The sequence below is a fragment of the Juglans regia genome, chromosome 16 (assembly GCF_001411555.2).
Source record: "Juglans regia cultivar Chandler chromosome 16, Walnut 2.0, whole genome shotgun sequence".
NCBI lineage: Eukaryota > Viridiplantae > Streptophyta > Magnoliopsida > Fagales > Juglandaceae > Juglans > Juglans regia.
In genome coordinates this window covers 13,014,068-13,037,598 of record NC_049916.1, presented here as the reverse complement: position 1 = coordinate 13,037,598, position 23,531 = coordinate 13,014,068, and the positions used below count along the sequence as shown (strand labels likewise).

The 23,531-nt window shown below is 37.1% G+C and overlaps 2 protein-coding genes across 3 annotated transcripts; both read left to right on the top strand.

The window, feature by feature from the left end:
- Positions 1-824: 824 nt before the first annotated feature.
- Positions 825-6,447, top strand: LOC108998111 (putative pentatricopeptide repeat-containing protein At5g08310, mitochondrial). Of its 2 annotated transcripts, none has more exons than XM_018974559.2 (3): positions 825-3,875; positions 6,124-6,165; positions 6,284-6,447. In XM_018974559.2, the coding sequence occupies exon 1, from the start codon at positions 1,117-1,119 to the stop codon at positions 3,661-3,663; it is 2,547 nt and encodes an 848-aa protein (XP_018830104.2). In that variant the 5' UTR covers positions 825-1,116; the 3' UTR covers positions 3,664-3,875; positions 6,124-6,165; positions 6,284-6,447. The 2 variants fall into 2 exon arrangements, with proteins under 2 accessions (XP_018830104.2, XP_018830105.2); XM_018974560.2 differs by having other exon boundaries at positions 6,114-6,165.
- A 1,852-nt stretch (positions 6,448-8,299) lies between these two features.
- LOC108998113 (sugar transport protein 10-like) lies at positions 8,300-10,879 on the top strand. The gene is made up of 4 exons (XM_018974562.2): positions 8,300-8,644; positions 8,727-9,046; positions 9,136-9,765; positions 9,995-10,879. Exons 1-4 carry the CDS (start codon positions 8,512-8,514, stop codon positions 10,460-10,462), a joined length of 1,551 nt encoding a protein of 516 aa, XP_018830107.1. The 5' UTR covers positions 8,300-8,511; the 3' UTR covers positions 10,463-10,879.
- The last annotated feature ends 12,652 nt before the right edge of the window (positions 10,880-23,531 follow it).

The following is a 23,531-nucleotide window of genomic DNA, read 5'->3' as shown; positions in this document are numbered from 1 at the left end:
TGGCAAATCTCCCTCGCTCTTTCAACCCCAAGGCCTCTGCCTGATTCCTCTGTACAGGTTCTTCCTAGTTATACTTCTTTTACTTTTTTGCAAGTTGGTTTGTTTTCTAAGCCTTATCACTCCTCACTGTAATATTTTCTTGTTTACTTTAGACATTTCCCTTCTCCATGGTATTTGTTTTGGACTAAAGCATGAAACGGTAGTGTTTATTTATGCCACGTAGGTGGAGATTACCCCCCGGTTTCCCTAGTCGGTTGCCTTTAGCATTTTTCATAATATAATAACATGTAATACTATAGTATGATAACATGTAATTAGACATTAGTATAGAAGTAAATTAGCAGTGAATTATTTAGTTTTAATATTTATAATTTTTGGAAAAAATGAAATTTGAAATGCCACAAAAAATTCTTTTTCAAAATGGGTTAAATATGAAGTTAAAAAAAAAATTCAAAATAAAAGTTCAAATCCAATTCCATTCCGACAAGTCAGAGTCGAATCGAAATCTATACAAGTCAAATTCGAAGTTCAGATTTAAAATCCAATAAATTAAATTCAAAATCAGATTTAAGAGAATCCAACTTCGACTAAGTTGGTGCTCATTGCTCACCCCTACCTTTAGCTCATGCTGCTGTCTCCATTCCTCTAGTAAAAGCTCATTCGTTCATCTTCAGCCCGTGTAGCAGGTGCACCTGTCCAACCCACTGCTGAATCACCCAACCTTGTTGGGCCAACCCTTAGCAGCCCTAACCTGTTAGCCCAACCGGAATCAAACACTTCCCAACCGAATACCCCTCCCAACACCGAGCCCTAATCTCTCTCGACCCCACCCTCTGCTCCCGACACAATTCCCCTCACCAAACCGTCATCACCCTCACCGCCACCCACCAGTGTCGCGCCACCCACCAGTGTCGCACCACCCATCTCTCGGCACTCCATGGTCACACGATCCCAAAATAACCACCGACCCAAAAATTACACCGACGTCTCCGTTCGATAGCCACTACCCAAAGTTCTCACCGCCGAGCTCAGGCCCTATCTCACAGAGTCGAGGGGTGTATTTACACGAGTTATATCAACGACCGTAGCGAAAGTGTTATCGTGCTTTCCAAACTTATGGCACCGGCAAAAATCAAACTACACCATAGAAATCTTTGCAGATCAGTTAAACCCATCAGACCTTATTATGCTCTGGTTTCACTTTTCTTCACTGAAACCCTCTCTTACGCTTCGCATTCCCAAAGACCCCTGTGCACCAAAGCCCGCAATAACGCGTCTTTTCCTTCGGACCTCACCTGCATCACCGATGGCCTAATTTCAATCTTCACCAAGCGACCCTTTTCCCCGGACGATCCTGAACTCGAGAATCTAGCGCCAAGACTGACCACCCAAGTGGTTGAGAGTGTGCTAACTGGCCTAAAGAGTTGGAAAATAGCTCATGTATTTTTTACTTGGGCTTCGAATCAATCTGGGTACAAGCATAACTGTTATACTTACAATGTGATGGCCACTATCCTATCACATGCTAAAAAAATCGACTCACTGAGAGCCATGGCCGTGGATATTGTAAACTCTCGATGTTCCATCACTCCGGGAGCTTTGGGATATCTAGTAAGGTGTTTGGGCAGAGTGGGTCTAATTGAAGAAGCTGACGTCTTGTTTGATCAAGTTAGAATGATGGGTCTTTGCATTCCTAACAAATATAGCTATAATTGCTTGTTAGAGGCTATATGTAAGTCTAAATCAATTGATTTGATTGAAATGAGATTGAAAGAGATGCAAGATTATGGTTGGAAATTTGACAAGTACACCTTGACCCCGGTGTTGCAAGTTTATTGCAATGCCGGGAAGTTTGAAAAAGCGTTGAGCGTGTTCAATGATATGATTGAGCAGGGATGGCTTGATGAACACGTGTTCTCTATCTTAGTTTTGAATTTTAGCAAGTGGGGTGAGGTAGATAAGGCCTTTGAGTTGATTGAAAGAATGGAACGTCATAATATGAGATTGAATCAAAAGACCTTTTGCGTTTTGATTCATGGGTTTGTCAGGGAATCCAGAGTGGATAAGGCCATTCAATTATTTGATAAAATGCGGCAATCAGGATTCAATGCTGATGTTTCGGTATATGATGTGCTGATAGGAGGACTCTGTGAAAATAAAGAGATGAAGAAAGCATTATGTTTGTATTCAGAAATGAAGAAGATGGGAATTCATCCCGATGTTGGAATAATTACAAAGCTTATGACATCTTCCTCTGAAGAGAGGGAAATGATCCGATTTCTTTCAGAAGGGCAAGAAGATAACGAGGAAGATATGATTTTGCTTTACAATTCTTTTCTGAATTGTCTTGTCAATAATTGCTCACTGGATAAAGCTCTTCTCTTTCTCCAGGTGATGATGGGAGATCAATCTGCTACTGAGATTGAGGAATATAAATGCCTAAGGGTTAATAAAGCCATTCGCCCTAACACCACATCTTTTATTATTGTCATTAATGGTCTACTCAAGACTGGTAAGTTGGATTTAGCACTTAGCGTTTTCCATGATATGAAACACATCGGTTATGAACCAAATATTTTACTCTATAGTAACCTAATTGATGCTCTGTGCAATTCAAATAGACTGGTAGAAAGTTACGAGCTTCTTTCAGAGATGAAGGTGTCAGGATTTGAACCAACCCATTTTATCCACAACTGTATTTTTGGGTGCATATGCAAAAGAGAGGATGTTGCAGCAGCCCTTGATATGCTGAGGGAGATGCGTGCTCATGGGCATGAACCATGGACAAAACATTTGAGCTTACTTGTAAAAGGACTGTGCAAACATGGGAGAGCTGTAGAAGCTTTAAAATTTCTTTCTAACGTGGTTCAAGAAGGTTTCCTTCCTGATATAATTGCCTATTCTGCAGCCTTAGATGGCTTGATCAAGATTCAAGAATTGGATCAAGCTTTGGAGCTCTTCCATGACATATGTTCTCTTAAATATCGTCCTGATGTAATTGCATATAATATATTGATAGGTGGGCTGTGTAAAGCAAAAAGAGTTTCAGAAGCTGAAGGTATATTGAATGACATGGTGATCAAAGGGCTTGTTCCCTCAGTTGTTACCTACAATCTCCTAATAGATGGATGGTGCAAAAATGGCAACGTTGATCAAGCCATGCTTTGCCTCTCAAGGATGTTTACTGAAGACAGAGCACCCAATGTCATCACTTATACAACTTTAGTGGATGGGTTATTAAATGCTGGAAAACCTGATGATGCACTGGTGCTTTGGAATGAAATGGGAAGAAGAGGGTGTGCCCCAAACAGAATTGCTTTCATGGCCCTCATTCATGGTCTTTGCAAGTGTGGTAGGCCCGATCCAGCACTTGTGTATCTCCGTGAGATGGAAGAGAAGGAAATGAAACCTGACACATTTGTCTATGTCGCATTAATAAGTAGTTTTGCATCTAATTTTCACCTGCCTTTGGCTTTGGAAATTTTAAAGGAGATGGTTGGCAAAGGGAACTTTCCAGAACCACAAGATAAGAACTATCTGATTTTCAGAGATGCAGTGCTGAAGTTGTCAGAAGATGCCACCACTTCCTCAGATGTTAAAAATCTCATTGCTGAGGGTAGAATTGCTGGAATCTTTTGCCCAGATGTGGAAAATGAAGGTTGAGTGTAACTCATTACCAACTCATCATTTGATCACAAATCAATAAGATCATGCGCACAAGCTCAAGGAAATCTTTAGGGTAGAAGTGGGGTGCACAGGTTATAGAAACATGTCTTTCTTGTCGTGGATGTGGATTAGTTTCAACAACACAGGGAGCAATGTTTCTCATTATCAACTACCTCTGAGATTGATGATCTCTGACATCACCGAGTGAGGTATTTTCACTATTGGAAAACTCTGTTGGTTCTTTTTCCCTGTTGTGATAGGAATTGGTAAGGACCACATACCTAATAATTCATTATTCTTAATTTTTCAATCCATTAGTTGTATAGGATTTAGTTTTCTAGAAGGGAATAGAAATCTTGAACTTTGGCCTTTATTCTCTTTCTATTTAAACTGAAGACAATCCATCAAATTAGGTAGTTATTGGTTTTAGCAGTGGATGAAAAACCCAGTGATGGAGCTTTTCTCTTTCTCTGCATATGAAGACACACAATATTCAGGGGGAAAAGGGAAAGAAACAAAATATACTTGTAAACTATAACCCCCGTGGTGGCAATATAGGACATGACCTGTGAACCCAACTCAACACAAACACAACATGAAATAAGCGGGTTTAGGAAAATGGGTTGATCCGAAAAACAGGTCAATATTGGGTCATCCTGTGAAACCCGCAACCAATCTGTATAACATTAATAAAATCTATTTTCAAATTCTATAATTTATTTAGTTTGACTATTCATGCAATGGCCTGTCAATGTTGAATCACTTGTCCTACTAGTACTTGTCCAACTGTAAGATTGTCATGTCTTAAAGGCAAAGTATGTACACAGGGGTAATCACACATCACGATTTGGGTCACCCATTTGTATGCATCAGACATTGTAGTTAGGATTGCATCTGAATGCACAAATTGGCTTCTATGATTGTTTCAATACCTAGTAAATGCAATAAAAGGAAACTAAGGGCAACTTTAAGATTATGAAATAATGAGAAATGCATTCTTCATCCTAAATTTTGTTTGCCCCACTAACACATCTAATTTGGGATGAAGAGTAGCATTGATCTTATCAAATTTCAATATGCTCTTACTTAATTCAAGTGGTAGATAGGTTAACGTGTGGGAAAGGGCTCTTTGATAGTCATTACAATGCGGCCTATTGGCAAAGAATTCCTATCTATTAGTTTGTAAACTTGAAGAATGTTTTTCATTCAAGTAGTTGAGGTATTTGCTGTCTTGTTCATAGTTATTCCTATTTCTCCAGGTTGAAAATAGACTGTTTATGGTTATAGAGATATGTTTGTCTGTTCATAAAGAGAATGAAGCAGTAGAATGTACTGTTTGATTTGTGTATTACCTTCATTTTTTATTAGTATCTTCGGTAACTTATCAAATTCTTTGACAAATGGTTTCTAAAGTTGTTGCTATTTACAAGCATTTTCTCCCCCCACCTACGAAAGAAAAAAACCTTCTTTTTCCCCCTCATTAATTAATATAGATTTAATCAAGTGAAGTCATTTCTAGTCAGATCTTATTCTATTCTCAAATATATTATTTCCTTACTATATATAGACTACAATTGTTTACAATATAACTCTCTCTCTTCTCCCCTCCACATAATCATAATGATAATAATAATAACAATGACAGTAATAGCACTAGTGGTGTTTGTTAACGTGATTCCTGTTCTAGGCTCGTACTATATTGCAATGATTTGATGAAGAGGTATAAGAGCAAATTATCTGCTCAAGAGGCATTAAAAGGGCACTTAGGTATGCATAGATCCCAATGCCAAGTGAAGCTGGTATGAAATGCTTTACTCTGCTGTGGGTGAGCCACCTTCAATGAGATGCAACTCCAAGTGTAACAGCTGTGGCGCTAGTCAATCATTTTTTTAATGTTTGATGTACAGATATCAATGCTTGCCATGGCAATGGTGTTATGCGGGTGTTACACTTGGGGTGTTATAAGTAGCTGGTCTCTCAACTTAATCACAAAAGTGTCCACATATTCTTACTACAATGTTTAAGATGGAAAAAGAAAATTTCTTTCTATTCTGTGTTAATTAATAGTTTTGTGTTAGTTCTTTTGTTGTGATGACCATAGTATGCTTGACATGTTATCTTTCTTGAATGGCATGCGCGTGTGCATTGTGTTAGTTCTTTTCTTATTGTACTCCGTATGAAGTTCTCTTTTCATTTCAGAAAATCACTCTTTGGTCATTTATCCATACTAGGTCAATTTTAAGGTTTCAGTCCTGGTTTTCTGTCCCTTATGGCTTCTGTTAGTTAAATTAGTATGTTGGTTTTCATGTTGTTTGCAACGTTTCCGTTGAAGCTTACTTTCTGGGGACCATTACTCTAAATTTTGCAATATTTATTTGTTATTACCACTATTTTTGTTTATGTTCTGTTTTGTTTTCATCTGCTCAACCTCAATCCATCTTACATAGACTTTTGCAGGACATATGGGAGGAGGCCGATCCCTGCGAGCTCTCCTGCAAGGTAAACTAATCCTAGTGCTTTGGGGGAGCTTTTTATTTTCTTTTATTTTTTATTTTATTTTTTGGGGGGAGGGGGGAAATGAATTACCTTCACTTAAGATATGGTTTAATTATTTCAGGAACTGATTGCACTTGGCAAAGTAGTTGGAACTGAAAACAAGAGGGCCTTCGGCTGATACAAGAACCTCTTTGCATCAAGTAAATTACAAGTTCAGGTGGCACTTGTAAGAAATTGCAACAAATAACAACTTAGGACTGGTTTGGATTCGGAGATAAGATGAGATGAGATGGTTTTAGATAAAAGTTGAAAAGATATTGTTAGAATATTATTTTTTAATATTATTATTGTTTTGAAATTTAAAAAAGCTGAATTGTTTATTATGTTTTGTATGAGAATTTGAAAAAGTTGTAATGATAAGATGAGATAAAATATTTTTCGAATCCAAACGAGGTCTTATTCTCATAAAAAATGATGATGCCGAAAATAGTAGTAATTACGAGTGACCAATTTGTTTTGAGCGAGTTGAAACATGATGCAAAATTGTGATTTCTTGGGTCCTCGCAAATAATCGATTTTATATCTACTATAATCTACGCTTTCACATAACTCAAAAAACTATAAATTTCACAATTTGAAGTTCAGGTAGAGAAATGACCTCCATTGTAGGAACTCCTCCAACTCAAGTTAGTACTAAAATTTATCGGACTTAAAAATAAACAAGTTTCGGACATGCCTTCTTGCAAAAAGTGAATCCATTTTGAGTCGTTTGGATGGAGAAATACTCTCAATCAATGTCATTCTATCATTATAATTTTTTTAAATTTCTAAACAAAATATAATAAACAATTTAATATTTTCAAATTTCAAAACGATAATAATATTAAAAAATAATATTTTAACAATATTTTATTCAATTTTTAACTTTCATCTCAAACTATCTTATCTATCTCATTATCCAATCAGGTCCTAAATCCCTCTTTCTCTCATCGTGCTCCCAAAAATTAAGAAAGTTCACTCATGACTGCCTGGATCTTCCAAAGAACTTTAATAAGAAGCATTGTTATTGAACACAACACTTATTTAAGTTGATGTTGCTATTTCGATCTTTAATAGGATATATCCAGTGACTTTGGACTTGATACTTTATTTTATTTTAGATGGTGAATTCATTATTCTCCTTTTTTTTTTTTTTTATTTGTAACTTGTAAGTGTTTCTTTTCACCACATCACTGTTTGTCCAAAAAGGCAGATTAATTTGTGAAGTTGTCGAAAATTCTAACTTGTCTGTTTATAATGAATGATCCAATATAAAGAGAGATAAACAAAATATTAAAAAATTTCACACGGGTAACATTAAATGTCGTAGAGGCTATATGATCATGTGTCTATTTCTTTAAAATTGAACCATATATCTATCTAGATAATTAATAATTACAGTTATGAATATATAAGTACTGTATAATCCATTTTAAAAAAAAATGAATAAATACAAGATTCATATGAAAAAAAAATTAATTTTTTAATAATAAATCTTATTTTTTTTCAAAACGGCTGCATGACATTTGCACATTTCATGACTGTACGCAGCATTACTCATCTATCTAATTCAATTGATAATTAAAAAAAAAAACCCTATTTTTGAAAGTTTGATTCTTGGAGGATTATATCCATTGAATTAATCCAACTAAATTATGATCAGGACTTAGTCATTAATGAATTGACAAGTACTGAATACCACATGAGGTTTAGAGCCAAGACTCGCTCTTGACCATTAATTATTTTTATCCAACAAGATTACATCATGACTAATGTCTTTGATAATTAATTATATCCATTGAAAATCGGAAATTGATTCAACTTAATTCGTTTATATATGTTGTTTCATAATAACTACTAGTTCTAGATCATTTTCTAATTTGATCAAGATTACATAAAGATAAGATTTAATTACATATATCCATGTATGTATGGGTTTTTATTGCCAAATTTAGATCAAGTTGGTGGGTTCTAATTAAGGCAATTTATCCAAAGAAATATTCAAATTCAACATGCATGAGGCTGTAAATGAATTAGGCAAAGAAATAGAGGGAGATAAAGCCTATTTTTATAACAAAAGTTGGTTGCTTCAACGTCCTTTGAATGGCTAAAACACAGGTAAAAATCGTTGTTATAAACCCGAACTTGCTTTGGGATCAGACTAAGGGAAGAAGGTTGAAACATGGGGCTGGGGATGATATTATATATTCAAGGCGGCATGTGACTGGGAACTGATCTACTAAGGCAACGATCTCTGTTGGTACTGGATTCAAGGGTTTTTGAAATTTCGAATTAAACATCTTTTGAAAGATGGCTGGAGGAGGTTTTGTTGCCCAAGATGGTGGGAGGAACTATGCCGGTCAAATCACCGCCTTCGTGGTGATTACCTGTTTGGTTGCTGCAACTGGCGGTCTCATCTTCGGTTATGACATTGGAATATCAGGTTTGGATATATACTTCCATTGATTCATGTTTTATGCTTAGAAAATGATTCGTTTCTCAATTTTTGGGTTTCAATCACACAGGAGGGGTGACTGGAATGCCATCATTCTTGAAGGAGTTCTTCCCAGCAACATACAAAAAGTCACATGATGTTAATGAAAACGCGTACTGTAAGTACGACAACCATCTCCTAACATTGTTCACCTCTTCCCTATACCTTGCGGCCCTGGTTGCGTCTTTCTTTGCCTCTGTAATTACGAGGATTTTTGGCCGGAAAACCTCCATGTGTTTCGGAGGTCTTGTTTTTCTCGTCGGAGCTCTTCTCAACGGTTTTGCTACCAACATAATAATGCTTATCGTTGGACGTTTATTGCTTGGTGTTGGTGTTGGATTTGCCAATCAGGTAGTGCATGCATGTGAATGAATGAATACGTACTCCATTAACCAATATATATGCATATAACTTGACAATTTAGATGTTATCAATGGCAGTCGGTTCCCGTTTACCTCTCGGAAATGGCACCGGCAAAGATTAGAGGAGCACTCAACATTGGATTTCAAATGGCCATTACGATCGGTATTGTAGTTGCGAATCTCGTTAACTATGGCTCATCAAAGATTGAAGGTGGATGGGGTTGGAGAATTTCTCTAGGTCTTGCTGCCGTCCCTGCGATCATTATGACCGTTGGATCTATCTTCCTACCCGACACTCCCAATTCCATTCTCGAGAGGGGTCATACCGAGAAGTCCAAAAAAATGTTACAAAGAATCCGTGGCACAGACGACGTTGAAGAAGAGTTCCAAGACCTTATCGATGCTACTGAGGCAGCAAAGAGAGTCGAACATCCATGGAGGACAATCTTGGAACCCAGATATAGGCCACAACTCGTCATGTGCACGCTTATTCCATTCTTCCAACAGGTTACCGGCATCAACGTCATCATGTTTTATGCACCTGTTCTTTTTATGACTTTGGGTTTCGGTCAAAAAGCTTCACTTATGTCTGCTGTCATCACCGGGACTGTTAATGTTGTTGCCACTGTTGTTTCTATCTACTCTGTCGACAAGGTTGGAAGAAGGGCACTGTTTCTTGAAGGTGGAGTGCAAATGATTCTTTGCCAGGTTAGTAAATTAAACTATATATCTTAACGATAATGATCGGTACCAAACTCAGGTACGTGCAAGTTTGTTTGTTTGTTTTTTTTTTTTCAAACAAAGGCATCCACGCACGAGATTTGTAGGCTGGATGGATAGAAATTCATGGACTAACTATCTTATAAAACCGGTTATAAAAGAAAATTCTTTATAAACATACTCAATAAAACTCATGTTTGTTTTGCATTAATTGCAGATCGGTGTGGGAACGATGATTGGGTTGAAGTTTGGGGTCAGTGGAGAAGCAGTGTTATCCAGCGGTGAAGCCGATTTCGTGTTGTTCTTAATTTGTGCTTATGTAGCTGCATTTGCATGGTCGTGGGGACCATTGGGGTGGCTTGTTCCCAGCGAAATCTGTCCTCTAGAGGTCCGATCAGCAGGACAAGCCATTAATGTCTCTGTTAACATGTTGTTTACCTTTATCATTGCTCAAGGTTTCCTCTCCCTGCTTTGCCACATGAAGTTTGGTCTCTTCTACTTGTTCGCCGGTTTTGTGATCATTATGACTATTTTCATTTACTTCTTCCTTCCCGAGACCAAGAATGTCCCAATTGAAGAGATGAACAGAGTGTGGAAAGCACACTGGTTTTGGGGCAAATACATTCCTGATGATGCTGTCATTGGTGGCCCTACCTATTCCTCCAAAAACAATTCTTCTGCATAAAAAAGTAGTGATGATGATGATCATCATGAAGAGAATCAAATCGAAGTTAAGGATCAGAGCGCCAGGATTGATGATGATATGTTCATGTCATGATCGATATTTGCTACTCATCCAAAGAATGTAGAATAAAATAAAATTTGTATTCGATTTTTATCTCTTACATGATGGAGGAGGTTTAGGGTTCAAGAATCCGATCATGAATTCTTGAACTTGCATGCATATCTTTATTGTTTTGAAGATGAAGTTCATAGTCAAAACAAAGGTAAATATGTAAATTTAATTATTATATTTATTTGTCTTAACAAAACAGATAGACCAAATATCATATCATATATATGTATGTATATGTATATATATTCGATCAAAAGTCATCATGCATGATCTTGAATAGAATTTAACTGATAATAAATTTGCTGAACAGGAAATGATCATCTGGAATGATAATAAATGATAAAATAGAATTACTGGGGAGAAATAATTAATATTACAGGCCACTAATTTTTTAAGCCAACAAGGAGGTATTGTATCAATATACTGCAAGAAAATTAAGAAAACAAAAGAAAATCTATCTATATAATTGCCTCAGTTGGGTAAAGAAATGAAGATAATATGATCTGGTACTATATATTTATTTGCACGTGATCTTCAACTTTCTCTTCAATTTTCTCATGCATCTTCGAGAAAATTTAGGTTGGTAATATATAGAGTGCTTAAATTTATTTTAATCAACCGGTAAACTTCATTTTATTGTATAATATTTTGTTTTCAAAATATATCCCCACATGACTTGTCTTATCCAATGAATCCTATATTTCCCCAAACATAGGGCGCATGGGGGGAATGAAGGGGCACACAGATTAGCAAAAGTATGCTTGGCATGGGCGCATGTGAATGATCTCAATGTTTGGTGGGAATCATTTCCGGATGTTATTTCATCAGTTATTTAGCTTGATAAACAAATTAATTTGTTATGCTTTTGTCTTAATGAAGAAGTCTTATTATAAATATATATATATATATATATAAAAGCCAAAAAAAAAATAGATTTTTTAACATGAAAAATGCCAAAAAAAAAAAAAAAAATGGAATCTATTTTTTACAAAGGGTCTGCAAGGCTTGCATATATATTATATAGTTCGATTGTCAACCAATGTCCCTTTCTGATATTGAAAGTCTGAACGTCTAACATACGTTCAACGGAAAATATTTTTCTGTTAGATTTCTTTTGGATTCTTCTCTCTTTTGCTCGTAATTGATTGAAAGGGGTGAAGTGGCAAGTCTCTCTACTCCCACTGGGTAGAGGTGAGTACAGCGCTGTCTTGTCTGTTTATTTCAAGCAAAATAATGTCATTGAGGGAGAAGGTGAGCGATGGAGGAACTTGAAGAGGTTTGGACTAAGTTGAAACTGAACGAGGAGGAACAACAGGAGATTTGCATTCAGAAGGATAAATGGGATGGTTTGAAGGAGAGAGAGAATCGAAATGTGGTTGGCAAGGTGTTATCAGATCGGTTTTTGAGTAAAGAGGTTGTCAAATCAACAATGCTCAAAATTTAGAAAGTGAATAAGGTTGTGGAGTTTGTAGAATTGCGGGCTAATACTTTTGTTATCTCCTTTGCCAATCCGGGTGATTGTATGAAGGTTATGGCTGGACAACCATGGTTATTTGATACTAACCTGTTTGTTTTGAAGAATCTTGACAGTCTGATACAACCACATGCTATGGAGTTTAATTCTGAATTATTTTGGGTTCAACTCCACAATTTACCTTTATGTTGCATGAATCAAAGGTATTGGGAATTGATTGGCAATACACTGGGGGACGTAGTTGATGTGGATGTCTCGGATGAGGAACTGGATGGGGTAGATACCTTCGGGTTCGAGTGAATTTGGACTTACAGAAGGCAATAGCACAACGTAGAACTATTAAGGTTGGTTCTAAGTGTATGTGGGTGCCAATTAGATACAAGAAGTTACCCAGAATTTGCCTCAATTGCGGTTTGTTTTGTCATGGTGATCAAGGCTGTACTCAGACTAAAGGGAGTGCAAAACTTAGCAAGGGAGAAACTCAGTATGGATCCTGGCTGCGAGCAGATTCTGGTATAAAAAGGGGGAGGTTCAGATCCCAACCTACTCCTAGTGAATCGAGTACTGATCGCAGAAAGGAGTTTGAGGAAGAGGGTGGAAGGTCTTACAGGCGATTTCCACTACTGTGTCATCGGAGTATGGTGGTGAGTAGGTTGGTATGGCGGCGGGATTAGTTACTAAAGATCCCGAGAGAGTAAGGATAGATAATGTTATGGAGGTGGATACGGGAGCTGTTAAGGCACGTTTGAGGGAGGGGGATAAGGGGGGAATTATTCAAACTCCAATTACGGTTACTGAAGTTGAGGAAAACATAGCTAAAAGAGGGGAGGGTTTGGAGTCGAATTCTTGGGTTGTTGTGGGCCAACCGCAGACTGAGGAGGTGAGACAGGTTACTTTTAATAGTAAAGACATGGCCAAGGGTATGATTGACTCTATTAAGTGTCCACCAGAGGGTCCATTGCACATGATAGAAAATAAAGAGCAGGATGCCTGCATTAGTCAAGTTGGTGACTAAAGGGGAATGGAAGAGACAGGCTCGAGGTAAGGTTGCATCAAAATTGAACCATAGTAAGGGTAGTGTGGCTGGTAAAAGGAATGGCTTATCCCTGATTGATGAGAAGGAGAACCAGGTTCTTAGCAAGAAAAGGAGAGGAGATGTTGTGATTACTCACTCAAATGATCACCATGTTATATCAGCAGAGGCTGTGGAATAGCCCTGCCGAGAGCCATGAAGATTTTAAGTTGGAACTGCCGAGGGCTTGGGAACCCTCGGACAGTTTGTGACCTTTACATGTTAGTAAAGGATAAGAGCCCAAAGGTAATTTTCCTTATGGAAACTTACCTGAAAGTTAACAAGTTGGAAGCTATTAAGAGAAAGATTAGATTTGATGGTTGTTTAGGTGTGGATCTTGTGGGGAGGAGTGGTGGTCTGGCTGTGTTGTGGAAGAATGGAACTGATTTTGAACTTCTTAACTACTTACAAAAAAAAAAATATTAGTGGGTGGCTTTATGATGAGAATATCAAATGTAGATGGAAGCTGACAAGATTCTATGGGTACTCAGAGGTGGGACAAAGACAACATTCGTGGGACCTGTTGACTAGACTTAATGGTGGACCTGAACCTGGGTGCATTATTGGAGATTTTAATGAGATTCTATTACAAAGAGAAAAATGGGGTGGAAGGGCTATACTAGAACCTCCGATGGCTGCTTTTAGAAGGGCGGTTGTTGATAATGATTTGAGTGACTTGGGTTATAAGGGGGATGGTTTCACATGGAGCAATAATCAGGGAGAGGGTAGTTATACAAAGGAAAGACTGGATAGGGCCCTTGCAAATAGGAGGTGGCGAGACCTATATCAATCTGTTACTATGGATGGGCTAGTGGCAAGGTGTTCTAATCATAAACCTTTGATCATGACACTCACAACAGCTATGAGTGGAAATCAGTCGAGGAAAAAGTTGTTTAGATTTGAGGCTTGGTGGTGCAAGGAAGAGCAGTGTAAAGAGGTTATAGCTGCAAGTTGGGGGAATGGAACAGCATGTGTGAACTCAATGGGTGGTTCAATCCAATCGTCTCTACAACAATGTGGTTATTCTTTACTGCAATGGAGTAAACGACATACTATGCAGATGGATAAGGTGATTAAAGAAAAATCTACAGTACTTAAACGATTACAGGATGAAGGTTGTGGCTCCAACAGTGATAGAATTAAAGCTTTATAGAAGGAAGTGGGGATATTGTTGGAGGAGGAGGATTTGAAGTAGAGGCAAAGGGCAAAGTGGCGTTGGTATGCTTGTGGTGACAGGAATGCACGTTTTTTTCATGCTTGTGCTACCTAAAGACAAAAAAAGAATTCAATTCTGGAAATCATAGATGGTCAATTTGTACTGAGATCAAACCAGTGTGGTATTCAGGAGGCTTTCCAGATGCATTTTCAGGAGGTTTATACCTCTACTGAACCAAATGAGACTGATATTAACAAAGGGGTGGAACGATTGGAGCAGAAGATTACTAGTGAGATGAACAATTTCTTTTGCATGAATTCACTAAGTAGGATGAGGAGCATGCTTGGAAACAACTGGCCCCTTTAAAATCCCCTGGACTTGATGGGTTTGGGGCCTGTTTCTATCAAGAGTATTGGAGCTTAATTGGTGACAAGGTATGTACTGCAGCTTTGAATTTTCTAAATGGGGGACAACTGGACCAAGATCGTAACTTCATTTTTTTGGCTTTGATTCCAAAAGTTAAGAGTCCAGTTCTTGTTGGAGAGTTTAGACCAATAAGTTTATGTAATGTATTTTATAAACTTATTGCCAAAACTCTTGCTGATAGATTGAAGGTGGTTTTACCTAATGTCATTTCCCAAAGTCAAAGTGTTTTCATTGCTAGCAGATTGATTACTGATAATGTTATTATTTCTTATGAGACCTTACACTCTATGAAACATAGACAAAAAGGGAAGAATGGAAATATGGCAGTTACGTTGGATATGTCTAAAGCGTATGACAGGGTGGAGTGGGGGTTTTTAAGGGCTGTTATGCTGAAACTTGGATTCCATGATCATTGGGTTGAGTTGAATATGCAGTGTGTGTGTTCTGTTCAATATGATGTTCTTGTTAATGGTCAACCAGGGAATAAAATTATTCCAACAAGAGGACTTAAGCAAGGAGATCCATTGTCTCCTTACATATTTCTTTTGTGTGCAAAGGGACTGAGTTCTTTAATTAAGCATGCAGAAATTACTGGTTTGGTGAAGGGTGTGAAAGTGGCAAGGGGTGGAACAACTATTAGTTACTTAATGTTGGCTGATGATTGCATTCTGTTTTGTAAATCCTAACTAGAAGAGTGGCAACGGTTAGAGAGTATCTTTTATGCTTATGAAGTTGCTTCTGGACAGAAATTGAACGAACAAAAAACCTCAATTTTTTTCAATTCAAATACCCCTCAGCAAACAAGGAACAACTTAGTAGAAGAAATAGGTGTAAGGAGTTGTGGTGGTTTTGACAAGTACTTGTGTCTGCCTAGTGTTGTGGGTAGATCTAAATATAAATCTTTTCATGAAATTAGAGAAAGAGTTTGGGAAAGAATCGGCAACTGGAAGAATATCTTCTTAACACAAGCAATGAAAGAAGTTCTTATAAAAGTAGTCTTCCAAGCTCTTCCTACATATGCTATGGGTGTTTTTAAGTTGCCTAGATTGTTATGCAATGAGATTTATGCCTTACTTGCAAAATTCTGGTGAGGACATTTGAAGAATGACAATAAGATCCATTGGAGGAAATGGAGTGGTATGAGTAGATCCAAACATTTGATGGAGGGCTCGGGTTTAGGGATATTGATTGTTTTAACAAGGTTATGCTTGCAAAATAGGTTTGGAGATTACTAATTAAGCCTGAATCTTTAGTTGCTACTATTATGAAAGAGAAATATTATAGACATTGTTTTATTATGGATGCAAAGCTTGGTGGAGGACCCTCTCTTATATGGAGGAGTCTGTGGGAGGCTAGAGAAGGAATGAGATGGAGAGTGGGAAATGGAAAGAATATAAGGATATGAGTTGATAAATGGATGCCAACTCCTTCATCATACATGGTTCAATCGCCTATTTCAATTTTTGGAAGGGAAGCATTCGTGGCTTAGTTAATTGATGAGGCTACTGGCTGCTGGAAGCATGATTTGGTTAGGGTGACTTTTAATAGAGAAGAGGCTGTCATTGTTTGTACTATACCTATGAGCAGAATGAGCTTGGAGGATAAACTCTACTAGGGATCTGCTAAGAATGACCTTTTTTCTGTTAAGAGTGCTTATTATATTGCAATGGAGATTAAGAGGCAGCATGGAGGGGAGCAATATGCTAGAAATGGGATAAATATGGTCTGAAAAAATATGTGGAGGCTTAATATACCTAATTATATTATGGTATTTCTATGGAGAGCTCTAACAAATTGTCTGCCTACTAAATATAATTTGCTTAGAAGGAAGCTTGTTGAATCTGGTTAATGTCCAATATGTGAGCAGTTGGAGGAAATGAGTGGTCATGTGTTATGGAGCTGTGTGGCCACCTCTGATGTGTGGTCTGAAAACATGAGTAAAGCACATAAGCTGACATGCAGAGAAGAAGATTTTCTTGTTTCTTGTTACTTGGTCTGAATTATCACAGAAGTTATTGAAAAGTGATCTAGAAAACATGGGTTTTATCTTCAGAAAGGTTTGGCAAAGAAGAAACAATTGGATCTTTGAGAAATCTTTTCAAAGTCCATCTGAAGTAATTATTGCTGCTACGACAGATAGGGAGGAGTACATTCTAGCTAAGGGTGCAAACAGAGACGAATTTTTTGGTTCTACCCCTGTGGATCGAAATATTTTATGGCAAGCCCTAACACAGCTCCCTTATAAGGTGAATTAGGATGCTGGGTTTGAGGAATCCACTCACAGAATGGGGATAGGGATCATAATCCAAGATGGTGTAGGAGATTTTATTGCTACTTCGTGTATGCCTGGGAATGTTGTCAAGGATGTTGTGGTGGCTGAAGCAAATGCACTTTGGAGAGCTATAACTTTCTGTGAGGAAATTGGTATTTGAGGCTACTATTTTGGAAAGGGATGCAATGAAAGTCATAAAGGAAGTGCAAGCGAGTGAGGAGAATTGTGCATGGTATGGACAAATAATTGAAGATATAAAGCTGAAGTGCCGATATGGACAGAGATGGCTACTGCAGTATGCTCCTAGAGAGAGTAATGTGGTAGCTCATAGACTTGCAAAATTTGCCCTGCAATGTGAGAATGAGGTGGTCTGGTTAGAGGATTGTCCAGATTGGATAAAACCTTGTATCCAACTAGAAAAACTATGTATTTCTTTTTCTGTGGAGTGAAAGTATGGAATATGTTATCTTTTTCAAAAAAAAAAAAAAATGTTCAACGTAAAACAGCTCAAACAAACGTACACTACCGATCAGCAGCTTGCCGTCTATACGAGCCTTCGTTCGAAACTCCGTATTAGATTCTTAGGTTTGAACATCAAATATTGCTCCACTACAATATGTATGTTTGAACGTGTACTTATGGGTGGTCGATCGATACTAGTCCGTTTGACCAAATAGATATGAGGAAATGTTCGAACAAACAAATTGATAATCGAATGTAAATTATAGTAATTTTTAGGATTGAGTAAGAGGTTCGAACATGTAATGAAGGGAATGAGTGAGTTGCCGGTTCGAACGGTTCGCAACGTTTAATGACCGTTCGAACTCCAACGTGTGATGTTCTAACGGTTGTGTCTGATTTATATATGTTCGAACGTTTGATGATCGTTTGAAAAGTTAGTATTTTATTTTAATAAAAAATTTAAAACAAAATAGATATTTATATTTCAAAAATATATTACAAATTGTTCAATATAAATAAAACTAATATAGTAAGTCCGAACTCAATAAATAAAATAGTAATAATACTAATAATGTTATCCGTACAGAATTTTATAAATCCTAAAATTTATGCAAAACATGAAAATCAATTGTTTGGAGGTCTAAATTGTTGTATAAGCGTTTGTATTTGGAGTTGCATCTCTCTCCTCAACTCTTCTTGTTGTTATTCTTGTTGTTTTATGCGTATCTCCATGTTTGGTTGTTTCGTCAAATGAGCATCTAACTCACGTTGTTTTACAATCAATTCTTCGATCTTGTAAATCGCATTCTCTAATGCAATGACAGTAGTACTTGACATTGATGAAAAGCCTGAAGGATTTGCACAATGACTCAAACCCCTAAAATATCCTGAACGTTGACCCAGAACTTATGTAAAAACTTCAACATCTCTTGTTGAGAAATTCTGATATGATGCAGCTTCGGCACGAAAGGTAATCATTTTATCCTACACACAACATAAAAGATTTATATTGACACAAAAATTTATATATGTCTAATTAAAACAAATTATAATACTTAAATAATTTTTATAAGAATCCAGATGAGTACACTCTCTATTACGATTAGTATGTGATGCATCATATAATTTTGTCAGATCATAATTGGTGTCTGACTTTTACTACAAGAGACATTGTTAAAATATAAAGTCAATATTAACATTAGTACCTCCAAAAAATAAATTATATAGAATAAAAAAAATAAAGAGTACATTACCAATTTTAGAGAGAAGCGATAGAAAAATCTTAAGTTTGCATGATGATGAATCTTCAACTTCGATCTATTTGTTTTGTTTATAGAACTTCGCTCCTGCATATAAGTTATAAATATTAGTAAATGAAAATTATAAATAGGACACATAAAGAATTCATTTAATTTACCTTATATGATAAATACTCAAACATGTTGTAAAGTTTTTCACAATCTGAATGTCGGACATCCTGAAAAGGATGTTGGCGTGCTTCCTTATTCTCGTACTTCTTGTAATGCTCGTGACACCTCGCCTTATACTTACGAAATGCATTACACATCAGCTCATCAACAGTCTTATGCTCTTATTTCTAACCAAAACTTAGTTCGAAGTCATCTTTGAAAAAATATATACACAAAAATATTATCATTTAGAATATTAAATAATATTAATATAAAGTTATTATTTAAATATTATGTACCAAACAATACTTCTTGATAAGCTCTTTCACATCTTGCGGGTCTTTATGCCATGAACTCGTAACCAAAAGTACATAAGTCTGTGTAAGAGCACCCATATGCGATGCAAGCCAAACTGCTTATTGTCCCCTGCCTCCAGTATGTTCGTCAGGAATGTTAAGGTTAATTTTACCAACTTTACGATATTTCTTCAATATCACACCTCTAGTAGTGCCCCATCTGTGACGAGATTGTACTGTTAAACACAGAAAATAGATTTAAATTGTTTCATTAATTATATAATTTTATGATTGTTTTGTATATTATATTTTGTAATTAATCTTTTTAATTTTATTATTTAAATTTTAGGTTGAAATGTCTTCTAGGGGAATGTCAAAGAGTGCCAGAGCAGGGGAACAAGGTTCTTCTAGTAGTATGGTCAATACATTTTTGGGTCGTAAAGTTTTATTAGAGCGTCAGGTGAAGATTGATGATTTTCAGAATCTTCTCTTCGAGGGCCGCTCCTTGACATTGGTGTTCTTGGGGCACGGTTGGTTACCGATTCTGGACCACAAGGACGAGGCGTTCCTGTTAGTGGCATATATTGATATCGTCACCAACTTTTATAAAGGGCTCGATGCCTCCAGTCTGGATGCAGATGGTAGATATATTATCAGCATACGAGGTATTTCATTCCCGTTCTCGGCAAACATACTTGCCGATTTTATTAGCATTGCAAATTTTGGAGACTGCATATCCAAACTTGTTGCCCAGGGAGTCTGTAGCTGATGAGGAAACAGCTGAGGACGAGGGCACAGATACTGATGGACTGGATGGCCTCTCAGATGCTGAGGTGAGGCCGTTGGTTGTTGGTCCAGATGCTCCTCCTTATGATGGAATGAAGAGCATCAAACTTGCTCATTTATCAAATTTTTTCAAAATTATGAACTTAATCATTGTCCACAACATTGACCCTCGGTAACACAAGATAAAGGTTGGCATGGATAGGGAGAGATTTATGATACGCATCGCTCGTATGATGCCTATCAACCTAGTAGGTTATATATTCACCAGGAAGCGATCAGAGGTTTCATACATTACGACGACAGATATTTTGCCATTAGGCCTTCTGATCACACGATTCCTATTATTGGTTGGGGTCTTACCTAATGTTACTGAGCGTATCCGAGAGCCGATTGGACCGGTCAACTCCTCCACCCTGTCATAGAGCACGGGGCACTCGAGACTTTGTCTTCGTACTCCTACTACAAAGCTGGTTGATACCCAGATCAGAGATGCACACCTAACTGATGGAGTATCGATCGGTGAAACATCCACATAACCTGAGGCATCACGCACTGTTACTCCTAATCAGATTGCTAATATAATGCGTACAGAGATCCAGACTGCCTTCTCTGGCTTACGTACAAAGATGATGGATGTCATTTTTGAGTTAGTTGTGAATGTTGAAAGCGTGTCTCAGACTCAGGAGACGATATCTACTCGACTGACACAGATAGTGGCAAAAATAGATGCAATCAAGGATGTCCTCAAAGAGTTGGGGACATAGTATTTTATATCTTTTATTTGTATTTTACTTTATTTTTGGTATGGACAATATTTGATGTTTTGTAAGTTTAATTAATTATGCATTATATTTTTTTTATAAATTAATTGTTGATTACTATTATTATTTCTTTAATTGATTAAATCTTTTATTAAATTAGTGCCATCGTTGGAACACAATACTACCATTCGAACATTAACTGACTGTTCGAACCCTATACTCCGTTCGAAAATTGGTGATCTACATGTTCGAACAGTGTAGAGGGTTGTTCAAACGGTAAAACAATTTCCCGCGCTTATCCCACCAATTTTTTTCCCATCCTTGAATAATTATTTTATCAAGGACAAAATTTATCATCCCTAAGTATACCGTTCGATCATGTTCGAACAGTCTGCATGTTTCAGTATTGTTTTTAAACAAAATCAAAATTTCATCTTTAGATCTTATTTTTTGTGACGATTTTCATTTCGTTTTGAAGAGAAATCATCCCAATAGCTCAAATTTGTTGTAGTGTGAAGACATGCAATAGCTTATGGACGTCGAGCGAACCTCTAAAGTGCTCATGTACATCTGGATGTTTGTTGTGTAAAAATTTACAGTTTCATGTTTAGTTCTGTCTGATCTATTTCCAACCAATTCCATTACTTTATGGGAAGTTTAGATCAAAACCAACATTTTAAAAAGCGATTCAATGGTAAGAAATGTGACATGCCATGCTCATTATTACTTTTGTGGCACTCTTGTTTGTCCGTAAAGGGTTAAACAAGGATCCATTGCGGTGGCAGGGGTGCCAACCGATCGGGAATGCCCCAAATCTTATTTAGGGCTAAGCTCATATTCTTAAGTTGAGCACACGTCAAATGAAAAAATTGCATGCAGTAGCAAAATAAGTAAAGAGATTAGTTAGAGACTAATACTAAATATACCAGAGGTTTGTACCAATAAAAGAAATTTGACCTTCAATAGTAATACACATATGTCATCTTCATTTATTCCCAAATAATATTATACGCTGTCATTAGTTCATCACTTATATCAAAATACAACGAAACAGGGCTGGTTCTTTTTCCTTGGGAAACTCTACTTGGGCTAAATCTGCATTAAGATCTACAACTTCAGAAAATTAAACAATAGGTGGGACCACCACAATGAGACTTCTAAGAAATCCCATTAGGTTAAAACCCATGACATGTACTATTAATGAGAGACAATAGAAATGAATATACATGCACTGTATTATGTAAATAATTATGTGAACACATATTCATGCATGGCGAGAAATCTCCCTCCAAGCTGAAACATATGTATTCATAGTCAGGTCGAGATATCGCCCTAATGATAAATCTCAAGTATATAAGCGTGACGGGGAATTACCTTCTGAGCAAGTCTCATTTATGTATAGTAATTATTAGGGCGAGGAACCACCCTCTTATCAATCCACAATGTCTCCTCATATAAGTACCAACGAGAAATCGCTCAGCCCATTCAACATGGAGAATCACTTTACCTGGCCAACGCGTAAGCTCATTCACCAAATCCAACCCATCTGACTCGGGGAATCACTCTACCAGGTCAAAGCACACAAGGACACCATGCATGATCAACTCGAGAACTCTCTCTATCCATGTTATCAAGTGAGGCCAATACAAAGACGTTCCACCCCGATCAGGGAATCACTTTGCCCGTAAAAAACTTGTGGTAACATGTAGTATAAATGGCGCAGGGACTCATAAACTCGTCCATGATTATAGATACACGGTAAGACTCAATACTCAGAAATCACAACATCATTAATTCACATCATTCAAATTCATCATCTCAAAATCACAACATAAAGGAAACCTATAAACATAATGAAGAAAATGTACTTTCATGTAGGAAATATGTGAGTTATAGAATATGCAAACCCTAAATTTGCAACATACTCACAAATATTTACCCCACATTCCCAGTATGGCTGTAGGAGCTAATCTACCTGAACAATATTATTATTATTGTGGCACATCATCCCTCGGTAAAAGACCTAGCTAGAATCTATGGTGCCAAGGGTACCAGTAGTACATCAACACCCAAGGTTTGAGTCAGGTTATGCGTGCAACGTTCTCAAGGAAGTGCATATATAAGCAAAAGATAAATGGTTTGTAGTGAAAAAGTAAGGTTTACACTAAAAGTTAAAGATTATAGTACCAGAAGCTTAATAGAACTTCTAAATTTATTTCCACAATATCCACATGACACTTCATTCTTCAAATAATTATACGCATGTCCAACACACTCGCAAATAAGGTCGACCAAACACACTCGGTCGCTTTGCTACTATTTATAAGTACAGTTTCCATAGGTAGACAAAGTCCAACAACAGAAAATAGGTCTACTCGCCCATTGCTCAAGCTGGGTTGGCTCTTCCTCCCCGAGTATTAGTCCTGGATCTAGTTTTGTATCAAAATCTATTGTTCCGATACCAAAACCATAGGCACGTTGGGCACCTATGAAAAGACTACTAATGAGCAATAATGTTCGTGAATATATAATGAACATTTTTATGCAGTAAAAGCAAGGGTGAATGCATGCATTAGTGAGTGATGAGGAATCACTCTCTCAGGCAAAAATGCAAGTATTCGCAAAACATGGCGACAAATCACCCTTTCAGTAAAACACGTCTATATAAGCATAGAAAGAAATCGTCCTCTAAGGAGTTACCATCTATGCAAAACTCAATATATATATAATGGTACATGTTGCTAAGGCGAGGAATCACCCTCTTCTCAAGTACGTAAAACTCGTAAAATCAATCACATAGCAATTCACAGATATCACATAGATATTCATTACACAAACATCCGT

What these genes read in the sequence shown, in the direction of transcription:
- LOC108998111 (XM_018974559.2), top strand. Translation starts at nt 1,117, where the DNA reads ATGGCACCGGCAAAAATCAAACTACACCATAGAAATCTTTGCAGATCA.
- LOC108998113 (XM_018974562.2), top strand. Translation starts at nt 8,512, where the DNA reads ATGGCTGGAGGAGGTTTTGTTGCCCAAGATGGTGGGAGGAACTATGCC. An exon ending in TTATGACATTGGAATATCAG is followed by an intron (nt 8,645 to 8,726) that starts GTTTGGATATAT and finishes TCAATCACACAG; the next exon opens with GAGGGGTGACTGGAATGCCA. An exon ending in TGCAAATGATTCTTTGCCAG is followed by an intron (nt 9,766 to 9,994) that starts GTTAGTAAATTA and finishes CATTAATTGCAG; the next exon opens with ATCGGTGTGGGAACGATGAT.